General features: G+C 29.2%; 1 protein-coding gene across 3 annotated transcripts in view; it reads right to left on the reverse strand.

Moving 5' to 3' along the window:
• LOC125066979 overlaps positions 1 to 14,040 on the reverse strand; it is a 92,677-nt gene that overhangs the window by 19,571 nt on the left and 59,066 nt on the right. For all 3 annotated transcript variants that reach the window (XM_047675322.1, XM_047675323.1, XM_047675321.1), the window contains exon 3: positions 4,426 to 4,471. In XM_047675322.1, the coding sequence (XP_047531278.1) occupies positions 4,426 to 4,471 (46 nt within the window). The remainder of the gene's footprint in view (positions 1 to 4,425; positions 4,472 to 14,040) is intronic.

The following is a 14,040-nucleotide window of genomic DNA, read 5'->3' on the forward strand; positions in this document are numbered from 1 at the left end:
TAAAGCCGTTGGCTCACTATTTCTCTCTCATGTCTATGCCTGTCAGAAAAAGAGGGAGTTCAGGGATTTAGGGAACAGAGAGTGCAACTCTGATTTTAATATTCGTAGCTGGGACACAATTTTATTAGTAAGTTCTAGTAATAGTGACCTATATGGCGTTCATCATGATTACAGGAGGTCACTGCGGTAAGTGTCATTGGACTTATCTCAGTCAAACTGACGGCTTCCATTATTGACACTTGAATACGTTTCAGCCCAAACCATTGCCTATATCTGGAGCAAGTGTATTGGAAATTTTCATGAATGTTGAAAATTGATATGATCATACCTATTCGATCATTATTATGTTATTATTTACTTAATATAAAACATTACGAGACCAGAGTATTTTTAATGTATATTCTAATTTTTTAATTAAATACGGAATGGAATATTACTTATTGATATTCAAATTGGAAAGTACACCTACGCAACTACTACCGACAAGGGCCCGAATAACTACAACTTGCTAAGTTTTTTGTAACATATTTTCAAATAAAAATATATGGGTTGTATTTGTTCACATCGAAAATTTAGTTTGTTGTCTTATTGTGTGTTAGCTTGAACACACACAGTCAGAAAAAAAAACTTAAAAAAACTCGTAAAACGTAAAACTCGTTGAAATAATTATTGTAAAATTCGATTTAAAAAAATCACTATCGTATAACTCATATATATTTCGAATCCAACTTCATGTAATTGGACACGGCGTTTATCCTTCCTGATATAATGCAGCGATAGCCTGAAATTGAGCTAAACGTTCGTGACGTCCAGTTTCTTAGCATATTAACTCGTTATCATCAGAATACCTTATTCGAAGGATTAACTTGGCCACACACACGCCAGATAACGCGGACGTAATAATTGTTTTGAAAAGATAGTAGCGACAGACGTCTGAAGAAGTTTTACATTTTATTAAATACAAGCTAAGTCTGTGACTTTGTTTTGTAACGAAAAGATACAAATAAATAACTCTCCTGTTTTATTAAATAAATATGATATTGATAATCCAAAGTTTTAAAAATGGAATGGACAATGAATTTAGTAATCCATTTTTTCTCCAGATTGACATCTTCACTTCGCATATTGGAAACTGAGTTACTGTGATTCAGCCTAACATTTCAAGGTCGTATTCATGTATGAGTTAATTCTAACAGTAATAACACTGCTTAAAATCATGTTAACGAAAATACGACTTTTATAAAAATGAACACGTTATGCGTTTTTTTTTTATGAAATGTAATAAACGTATCTAATACGAATAGCCTTAACCCAGCGTATATCTTACGCTTTATTTAAAACATGTGCAATCTCCAACTTACAAGTGTACACTACATTATATTACCGTACATTAGGCTACAATACAACACAATATAATTATATAACACTTAAACATGCATACGTATTTATCCTTGATAAAAGGTCGAAGTGATTATCAATATTTACTTGTGAGTTTTTCATAAATTTTTGCCTTAATTCGCAAACCTTAGATGATAGGTCCGCGAGCCTTTTAACAATGGCTGGCAAACAGATCAGTTTAGTGCTAAACGATCGATCACGTCATAGGTGACAATGGAATCCGTTAAGATGGACTTGTTGTGTTGGATTTTGGATTTTAGAAAGTTGAAACGTCGGAGATTGATTTTAAACTACTCTAAAATGTCGTTAAATACAAGAATTAAATAAACAAATCATAAAATAGTAAGTTTTAACACATTTTCAGATTCGTTTGTAATTTTAAACTGACTGCAAAATATAGTTAAATTATACGAAAAAAATAGTTTATTAATTCGGATTATATTCTATTTCATTAAATTATTAAGAATTTTCTTAAAAGTAAATTTAAATGTACCTACTTAAGAATTATCTTCAGGCCAACTGACTATTAAAAGGAATTATTTATTTATATCCACATTACAGTTATTTTTCCGACTCTAGTGACATAGATGTAATATTTGGATAGCGAATAAGTAAAAATACCTTGTGTCGACTGGGACAAACATATTATTAAGGTTACTTAAGCTCTTAGGCATAACAAGGTTGTTTATCTCAAACATCGGTGTCATGTTGTTGGGAAAAACGAGAATATAATATCGTTTAGAATTCGATTTCTTGGAATTTTCGTTAAAATATATTTATAAATATTTAGCGCCGGCGCCAATGACTCTTAGCCTTATCCGATTTCCCTAAATCTGCTGAATATATTCGATATATTTTATAAACGACACTTTGGTATTTTGTAATAAAAACATGTGACAATAATCCGAGTTATTTGAAAAATATAAAAATCATTTAGATTTTTTTATTTATTAATACCATATATAATTGTTTACTTTTAACAAAATATCTGTATATATAACAACTAGTACAAAAAAATACCTATCCTATTTTTGGTAAAGGAAAAAATATGTCATAAGAATATAAACTATTCCTTTAAAGCTAGAGTTTTTGTATAAGTATATGACCTATATATGATATCTACTAATATTTTCTTATAGATTTTACTAAATAGATTTTGTAGGTCTATATAAATATTTCGATATTCAGATTTTCTTCTACAGAATGATCATATACCAAACTATATTACTCTACAATCTCAAAAACACAACGTATGCTTATTATTCAGTATTAAAATATGCTGACGTAGAAATGACGTCAAATATTTCATTCAATTTATCAACCGAGTACATTAGCTTCGTTCTAATTTTTTTAAAGCACGTACTAGTATTTAAATTTTCGTGTTGTTGCGTTAAGCAAGAACAAAATCATTCTTCGTCTTATTTAAAAAAAAAAACTGTTATAACGCTTAAAAATTTAAAAGGTAGGGGAGTATAATAGTTGTTTATTTATTAAAATAATATATAATTAAGGTACGTAGCATGTCGTGGTTCCTGAAAGTAAATTTCTTCATCGAGCGTGGAAATGAGGCACAATCATCGCAAATGATAGGCGATCGCTAAAGACTAGTGATATTCTATGTATTAACATAAGTAACACTTATTTGCGTTGACTTACACTATATGTACGCGAAATTGTGGTGTCATTAAAAAACTATTTAAATGTATAAATACTGTTTTGATAAATCAAAATGATTACGATTTTCGATGAATGTAAAAATGAATGAATGATCGCAATCTTTAATCGATGACGTAAACCTTCGATAGTTTTCGCGTCACTACGAATTCCAAGTCAACACACGTCTGCAAATCGAAGCATAAAGTGTAATGAAACACATTAATACAATAAAAAGGGCTTTTGCTGTATTGACGTTAGTGTTATTATTTAACCATCTGGAATGTGCCTTGATGTAATCATATTATGCCGCGTGCTCATGATTTTTTCAGTAGGCTCATATAATTTGATTTATTTTAGTCAAAATAAAACTATAATGATGCAATATAACGCATATTTAAGACAAAAAAAATGATGCACTCTGCGGCTTCGCGCGGGTTGTGGCGACGAGGCAGACGTTTTCCTATTAAACTTGGCTAATGCGAATAAAATGATAGTCGCAATTGAAATTACTAATCCTTTTATACCGGTTAAGTGACCTTTTTTACTTGTTACGTAAATTGTTTTATTAAGATCTTGCGATATCGTCCGTCGTATACACGGTTCGGAATTACTGTTTGCCATAGTACTATATATTTATATAATTTATATAGAAAAAGTAAAATGCCTGTCAAGCAAATATAGGATATATGTACTGATGTTAATGACCGAATTCAACATTTATATAAACACAGGTTTATAGGCTAGGATACCTCCCGATTTCTTCTTTAACAACAGACATTAAACAAAAACTGGCTTAGTTACAAATCCTTTTCAAGCTTGCACAGTATCTCATAATTATACATTCTTATGGTACTTTCTTTACGGCTAATTTATTAATAATTTTACAATATTTCCCGAAAAAAAAAACAAATGTAAACTTCGATAATGGTGATTGATTCTAGTTGTTTTGACATTTTGGAATTAGCGAAATAATATTTTTTTTATCATTTAGACACTATCCGAACTTCTAAGAAGCAAGCTAGTACCAATTTAGGGATATATGATTAGAATATATATAATTATGATAAAAATGAAAAAACATCCGATAATATACGCATTCTTCGTATTCTGAAATAAAACCAATCAATCAAAATTATCAAAATAAGACTAAGAATTTTCATTAGAATATTTTTGACACAATTAATTTAATTTATAAAAAAAAAATACAATTATTAGTAAATATAAAAAAAAAAATCGTTAACAAAACCATTTTTTTATTTCCTAGTCAAGAGTAATTTTACTTAAAAATGTATTATATATTATTTCATAAAAATGTCCTGATTTCTACACTAATTTATATTCGTATGTATATAATAAATAATAAGAACTTACCATCAGGAGGCACAATATCTTTGCAGAGACGGCAAGCTGTGGTAACCTGAAATAAATTGTTAACATTAATATTTACTTTAAAATAAACTAAATTAATAACTATATTTACCCGTGAAACTTTTCCTTAAAATTAAGAGGAGGGTATACATTTCCTCAAGTGATAAGAAAATTATTTAATTTATAGCGTGTTTAAGTTCATCTCAGTGTAGAATAATTTTGGTCATAACGTAATTTAAGGCTGTATGTCGCACTGAAAAAAGCTGTATTTTTGTCGCGGGCGAAGCCGTATCAATTTCTATACATAATTCTAATCGGCTTTCAGAAATCTATCAAAATTTATATAACAATACTTATAAAGTTTCAACAACAGGAAATACTTTTGACGTATTCTTTTTATTTATTACTTACGGGTTTCAATGAACACATATTTATCTCTGTCACTCATCATTAATTTGACATTCGAAAGAAGAGATCAAGTCATAGTTAATCGTCCCTAAATCATTTGAATGTCCCTTTTAGTAAGCCATGAATTTATCAACTATGTATGAAATAGCATTACATAAATAAAAATAGTCAATAGGCAAGGTATTCTGAAATTCAACATTTCAATTGATATTATGTATAATTATTTATAAAAGTTAAAAGCTATAGCGTGAATGTATTTGAAGTTCTCAGACGTAACTTTGTAGAATTTAACCTTTAAAATTCACCCTCGTTAGCTTTACGACTATGTCGAGGCAATTCGATTAAAGTCTTTGCGCAGGGGTAAACTGCTTTCTATGTAAGGTTTATTTAATTAAATAGGGGAAGGAAAATAATAGCGAATCACTACGTAATTTAATTTTGCATATCAATCATAATGTTTAATGAATGATATTGAAATGTTTATTTCTTAAGTGATAAATAAATATATACGACCTCATTCGTCAATATCTTCGACTGTTCATTATTAATATATTTAGAAGTATTTAGTAAATTAATTAGTTATAAATTACAATCCTTTTTACGTACAATAACTCGAAAGCTATATATTTAATAATAACGCTATGCCAAATTTAATATTAATATTTTAATTTTAATATTATGTGGCTTAAAATCAGTATATTTATATACATGTCCTATATATATGTGTAGTATATTATATTGCATGATATCTTCAAGTACATAAAACAGGAGCGCTATTTTATGTTGCTACGCAAACCAATCGTGGATTAAAGAGAACCTTTATCACTCGTCACGCAAAGGAAAGTAATTCATAATATAAAACTATTAAACGTCATCTGATTTTTAATTACCTTAAATCAAGATAAATGTTACAATTGAATATACAATTCAATATTACGAGTACATATTACGACATTTATTGTTAAATCTTAAATTCTCTTGTCATTTACAAAACATATTGCTCATTGCTTTAGAATAATATTATTTATATTAAATTATTTTAAAATATTAAACACGGATTTTCGTTTAAAACTTCTTGCGAAGAAAGTTAATTTTTGAAAATCGAATATGTACGCTTATTATGTAACGCATGAATATTTTATATGATACCGTAAGGGTATTTGATTAGTTTAATACATGATAAGTTTGTAAACAAAAAGAAGACAAAAATTATATTTTTTTATTACTTGAGTGTCACTGATAATAATTGAACTGATCAAACAAGGAATGTTATACCATTATTTAATAGAAAAGCCCGATGAAGAACAGACTAATTAAACATGGAGGTATATTTATTGTCGATTTAATATTCTTGTTTTACGATGTGTCTACAAACTCAACTGCTTTTCAAATTGTATTCGATGTTCTTTATTTAGAATCAGTCTTCCTATTGAATACTTCATACAATTTTTTATCTTATAATGAATATGTAAAAATAATTTAATAAATAAACTTTATTAAATTTAAATACGAAATTAATAATGTGCAACAAATAAATTGTTATAAAAATGTCACCTCTTTAATACTCTTGTATTGGAATGGGTATAATAAATTATCGATAACTTTTATTTTTAGAAGGATTTATTTACAAAAAACATATATTTTTTTTTATATAAATATGTTAAATATGTTTATCGAAACCACAACACTAGTACATAAATAAAATATCTTTAATACGTTTTATTTGTGCTAGTGAGATTTTCTTTGATATTTACCTTTTGTGTTTATAGCATAATTCTACGTTCAAATAACGTTACGTATAAATTTTATAAAATAACGATGAACAAATTTTATTTTATGCGCTATTGGTGCATTTTATGCGATTCAATGAGATAAAGAGAGCGGTTGATAAATTAATTTGCATATAAAACTTCGGAGAGAATTCTACGCTATTTTTTAAACATTCTATGAGCACGAGTATTTTTAATCCGCATCGTGATTATAGGGATATTAAAATTTACCTCTAATACGTAATTATAGTACTGAATACTCGTATAAGCCGTACCATATACTATATAAGTACCTACGTCTGTAAACCATATTTACGTCGGCAACGCCTAGACGAGCATAAAGCAAATATTACAAAGCAATCTTGAAATATGGACTCTGCAGTTGTTCAAAGTTCTTATTAATACCTTCTAGAAGTATTTAATATAATTTATATTATCAAAATTATTATTTATGCGAAAGTGGGTTTGTTTGTTTGTTACGTTTTAACCACTCAACCGATCATTGTGAAATTTTGCATAACGAGTATGCAGGGTCAGAGTCAGGGTAGATTAGGATATGTAACCTACCACCTGAAAACCAGCAATAAATATTTCCAGGGTAAGTCCCAAATCTATAGAGTAAGTGCAAGGTTATGTTGACGATGGTATAGGAGTACTTTGATAAATAATAACAGTTACAGTAAAACAGGAATGTTTTGTATTGTTGTGGGTCGGAGAATAGTGAGTGGGCTACGATTTCAAGAATCCGGGATAGTAACTTATGTCTTTTGATTGGTAGGTTATGAATGTGAAGGAAAGGCAGAGTTTTCGCTATAATAATGTAAGTTTAGGTTGTTGTGGTACTTACGGTAATATAATTAAAAATTTTTTTTTTTCATATTAGGTAGTATTTTATCTGTGAATAAAAGTATAGAAGCTCGTAAATATTCTGCTGTTAAAGCCCTACAAACCTTTTAAGGAATAGTGTTGGAGCATATAACGCCATATTTCACCAATGCGGGTTGGTGGATTCAAATTTGATAATCTATCCACCGAACCATTGTTCTATAAGTATATGATCATGATAGTCTAATAATATTTTAGGTTTATCATATTTTATTTTAATAAATAAAGTTGTATCAAATCTAATTCTTTATCATGAATATTTTTTTTATATAAATAGATTTAAATCTAATATATAGATAAGTAAGTCTTATCAATATCTATTCTATTGTATTTTTTATTTATATTTATTTTATTTATTTCAAGTCGTAGGTAATATAGTCATTACATAAGGGCCATTAGTTGTACAAATCTAGGATTAAATTACACAAATCGGTGTAATTTAATAAACAAATTCATTTATTTCTTTAATAGTAATAATTTTAATAAATATAAATATAATCTTCTTTATTTTATGTCACTAGCTTCTCCTCCCCGATTCACACGGATACGGATACTTTACTCAGGCTGTATAAAGAACGTTTATATTATTAAAATATAAACACAAATAAAACCTTGATTTTTTGAATTAGGAATATTTTCGGTCATTCGCGTACGCATCAAATTCTCATCACGATCGTATAATGGTTTAGAAACGTATAAATACAGACAAAATTTATTTTTACTTGTATAGATGAATAAAGTACGTAAGTCATACGCTATTAATACTAGTAGCTCACTAAGTATTATCTGGACCACATAAATACGAAACTATCCGAGGACAACCACCACGCTCTTCTGAGGATTAGAGCAATGAACGTATGCACACTACCAAGATTCCCAGCCATCCACTGGACTATGTTACGCGCGTTATATTTCATACATAACGTTAATATAAATATTTAAATTGCCTACAAGGTGGCACTTCATTGTGTTTGTAAAGTCAAGAACCCTTTATTTACAAGAGAAAATGGAAGTGTAATTACTAGGATGGTCCTTGTCGTATGTTAATACGTACACGCTTTTAATATACATTAATAGTGTTGATTATTTTAATACAACTCTATCATTATATTGTAAAACTTTAATAACGTCTCCTGGACATATAACGCAAATATAACATGGAAAATATTGTTCTTACGTTAATGATTCAAGTTTGAATTCTTAGCATGAATCTTGTGCTAAAAGACTTTATAAATTTACTTTAGACTTAAGATATTTGTTTTATTTTTTAGTAATTAGCTACTCTTCCCGACTTTATATGGATTAAAATTGATAGATTGGTATCGAGCGATATTAAAATCCGCTACGCTAATACTATAATTCCCAAGTACTTTTTCTTAAGGATTAATCAAAATATTTTTTTAATATATTTTATCTACAAATTTTTTTTTTTTTACTTTATTTGCGGTTATGGTATAACAAATTATCATCCCTTAAACGTCCCACCTGCTTCTTCTCCGTTTGAGTAGAAGCTTGTCATATGATGAAATCAGTCTTATAGCATAACAGTGCGCGCTTGAAAAACGAATGGACTGATATTTTCCCTCCAATTACGTTGACATAAGAATATAGATATGTTATTATAGCCGTTATAAATTCTAAAATTATAAGGAGAAGTAATATAAAAGTTCCATATAAACTCCTCACAATATAAATACGATAAATTAATATGATATTTAACACACTGTGTTAATGTTGCCGATATAAATCTTGGTAGATTGCTACTTTAAAAAGGATTGGCGGACATATTTTTTATATATCCTTTTTTTTTACTAACACCAGAAGGCGATATTTTCATTCCACCAAGCACAAAGTGAATTGTAAATATAAGGGCACTTGAAAAACTCAGCGGTGCTCGCCAGGATATTAACCCACGACCTTCGGTCCGTGTACGGCACGTGTTACAACTTTGTTATTTCGACAAGATTACGTACAATTAAAAAAAAGATATGTAATTCAACAAAAGTATAATCGTCACAATAATATATGTATTTTTTTCGATGCGATAAGAATAATTTCAAATACCGATTTGAGTTTAATGTTAATTTATGAAACGTATACAAAGTTGAATGCGTAATAGAGAATATTATACTGAACCCAAAATACAGAGAAATGATAAAGTTGTCGCATAATAAATATTAAATTAACCTCTTCTTCCGAAAGTTCCATGGAAAGAAAACCCCTTTGAATTCGATATCATCACAATAGCTAGAAGGCGGTAATAAAGAAAGGCTTCTGATATAAAATAACATTTAAGTATCAATTTCTAATACAATACCAACAGTACCATTTCCTTGTAAGTAACCGCATGTATCGGTCAATCGTAATGCGATAGTAAGGGTTTCACATCCTGTAGGTTTCCTAGAAGAAAACCGATTTAAGGCTGACATACATTTTATAATAATACCGTCTGGTGTGGTGGTTGACATACCTTACGCATCAACCGTGCCAGGTTCGTTCGTATAGTGTTTACGTCACATTCTTATTAGTCTTCTAATTATCGAGCACTACTAGGTACTACCACAGATTAAAAATTACCAAGAATATTAATAAAAAAAAATATATTTAATTAATTAATAAGTACAACACGTGACAAATATCAATTGACATATCAATTTGTATAAAAAAAAATAACATAAAAATGAATTCAAAAGTGATACGAAATAAAATAATTGAATCTCTTAATATATACATAAAACTAAGAATTGATTATAAGGGAAAGAAAGTCGGATAATATACAATGTATTTATTGTATATTATCATCTTTAAAATAGAAATATTCCATATATAACTTATTAGCATGTCGCTAAATAACACTTATAAACTAATAGTACTCAAAAGATAATAGTTATTATTATACAATTATTTCCTAATTTAAGTGTTTATTTATTATATACAACTATCTATTTACATAACATAAAAACATATACGGAATGCTACGTACGTAACTAATAATTTCTTTTCATTCATGTTCAGAAAACCTTACTATAAATATAATCTACTCGAGATTAACGCGTCCGATAACAAACGACGGAAATGAAAATATTTCATGATGATATAAAAAGAAAATTAAAATTTTAACTCGCACTTACATAGCCGAACTTTGCCGTCATGTTTTGTCCCGTTGTATATTATGTTGAACATACATCTAACTGAATTACACTGACGATTTTCCTTTAGTCAAACTGAACAATCCACTTTTATGTAATAATTAAACACACGTCGCATTCAATAGCAAAACACTCAAAATACCATATTTACACGCTTTAATAAGCGTTATTTCAAACAATAGCCTTTGTAGTCACAAAAAAAAACTAAAGAAAACGCTGAACGCAGCTGAAGGGAAACACCGCAATGTTCCACAACACTTTCATATTTTTCCCGAATAGGCGTACGCGGTTTTTTAACGCTACACGTTACGCTCGTCTGACGCCTTTAACGGTCGACGCGTCTTTGACTAATAGGGGAGGTATTTTTTTTATGTTTTTTATGTTATATACGCTTAGATATTTTCACGCGCGTATTTATGATTATAAGGCTTCAGCGCTGACGGGTAACATGCGCGCTGCGCGGCGGGCGGCCAACGACTACGAGATAAAAACGTCGCTTGATTATAAACTTATAAGCTAAACTTTTTTATTTGTGTGCGTGCGTTCGAGATGTGTGTACTCAAGACTTTTGTCGGTGACCTTACAAAGTTTTCTCTGACTTTTTCTTGTAGAAAATTTTACTTTTAACACACGATAGATTTTAAAAAAACGTACGGAAAAAGTAAATCAGTAGTAAACATTTTAATACTAATAATAATTAATATAAAAATATCATTAATGTTTTTTTTATATATATTTGTATGTCTATGAAACATTCTAAGAATGAAAAACAAACAAAGGTGAAGTTCTTTACGGTCACAAAATACGATACATGCACCTGAGTGCTTGAGTGGACGTAATCTCTGTCCGGCTTTATCAAAATGGGCCAATGCGCGTACCTACTCGTACTTCAATCCTTTTTATTTCGCTGAGAAATCCTTCACCCGCACGATAACACCGTTTTGTTTTAAATAAATTACCTTTTTATACACTGTGTAAGGCGATTGCACTGTGGTTACAGAGCAATGTAAAGTTAAAAAAAAGAAGGACAATGACTGTTAATTTCGCGAAATTAAAAGGCATGGCAGGGGATTTATTTTAATCTAATGTTACAAAATAATCTTATCGCTCTTTATTAGATCTTTTCTTATTCATATATATGAATGATTAAAAGTTTTTTCTATAAAACAGTTTGTCATTTATAATAATAATACTATGTAAATAAATTAGTGAAAAAAAAAAATACCAAAAAAAATGCAATCTTTAAAGAAATGTAAAAAAGGGTATTGCTACATTTATATATATAAAGATAAAATTTGGTAAGCTTGTACTTAAGTGTAGCTTATTGGGACCCAATTATTTATAAAGTAAATATTGCGTGTCTAGCCGTCAGTTTGTTCAGTTGCAAACCCACGCTTTATTACATAACTTTTACAACCATAATCAAAATAAACATAGAGTATGTATATGTTTATATGAATCAAAAATCAGGTTTCCTAATAAAATTCAAGCCAAGAAAAATATTTGATGGTCATTGTTACTGTTCTTGGCCGTCAATATATTTAACTAAAAAAAACATTATTCATAGAATTGGTGACAATAAGGAAATAAAACTAACAATATAACGTCAATGGTATTATATTATAATGAAACGTTTTATGGAAAATTTAATGCATAGTTTTTCATAGTGTAAAAACTAAAATTAACGATAAACTCCCCATTGCTGGGCTATGGAACAATCTCCTTTTGAGGTGATGATATGCAGATCCAATTGTGACAGATTATCAGCCTATACATTTTATTTATGGCATCGGTAGACGGTTATATGAGCCACCTGATGGTCAGTGGTCACCACCGCCCATACTCATTGGCACTGTATTCTTAGGATGGTCGCAAGTTTAAACAACGATATTCTTCCAGATTCATTTAATAATACTATTTTCACATTTATTTTACCCACTAATCCGTGTTTCACAATACATCCCGTATTCTCCAAATCTCCCTATAATTCTCATTATTTAAAAATAATTAGCATTATAACCAAAACACTGCCGCCGCGGTCGATTTCATTACATTCTTTTTCTTACCGGCCAGTATCAGACATTCGGCCAGTATTAACCAAAATTAAAATATTACATTACAACATATTCTAAAAATAGTCAATCGGCATATTAATAATTAAATTATTCTGATAAATTATAGTTATACAATGTGTAAAAAAAGTAACTCTAACAGTATGAAATTTTAATCATTTCTTATATAACCAATGCCCCACCGACCTTGGGAACTGAGATGTTATGTCCCTTATGCTTGTAGTTAAGCTGGGTAACTCACCCGAACACAAAAACACTACATATCGAATATATTATAAGATTGTGGTACTCAAACGGCTTGCACAAAACCCTACCACCAAGTGAAATGTCGGTTTCCTTGTCGTGTTTTTCTTATTATTCCTTATTACTGCCGAGCATTAAATAAATTATAAATACAATTAACCACTACAAACCCGCGATCTTAAGTTTATATTCTCGTGTTCGAATCACTGGGCATTCACGGCCCTTACATTGTGTGTTATGAAGAAATTTAGTAGTTTGTATGTATTAAAATTTTACAACAATGACGAAACATTTATTGGACATCATCATTACAATAGTTGTATGACTCTAATTATAGGCATAGTGGCATATTGTGACAACTTTCCAACATTTCACAATTGTCACTCATTTGTTAAATGTCCCTGAGTTTTCGATTGTCAAATAATATTAATTTGTAGTTTTTTTTTTTTTTTTTAATTTAGATTCACTTCTTTGTAAATGTATTATAAACTGTGACTATAATAAATCTCGCACTCAGAGGTGATATATCGTGACGATCTACCAAATGTGTTTCCACCAAACCGAATAGTTTTAGAGCGGCCTGGTGTATAAAATCATCTCTTTTTAAATAATTTATTTCTTCTTTTTAATCAAAATAGGAGAAAATATTGAAAATAATATATAATTTGACATATTTTACAAATCAATTTTTCACGTTAAACGTTATATATAGTCAAGAGTGATACTGTCACATCCGCAAACTTTCTTGTCGGGGGCGTGTATAGTGTTTTAAGAGATATTTTACCAACACTCTATTATACAACTTCCGACTCACAGTAACTTGCATGTTTTAACAAATACCAATTAGACGGATAATTGCTTTGAAAACAGTTTAACCATTAGGCTGTATACGAAGTTTTATTTGCGCATACTGTTGGCGCGCTTGTTATATTAAGTTTTTTTAGATATGTCATCATTGCTTTGTCATTGATTTTGTTGCTTTAATAATGTTTATAGAAAACAAAGATTTGTTTCGATAAGTTATTTGTATATTTTTATACAAATAATTTATATTACACACGACCCACTCGAAATGTTAAATTGTGTATTGTA

The sequence above is a fragment of the Vanessa atalanta genome, chromosome 10 (genome assembly GCF_905147765.1).
Source record: "Vanessa atalanta chromosome 10, ilVanAtal1.2, whole genome shotgun sequence".
Classification (NCBI taxonomy): domain Eukaryota; kingdom Metazoa; phylum Arthropoda; class Insecta; order Lepidoptera; family Nymphalidae; genus Vanessa; species Vanessa atalanta.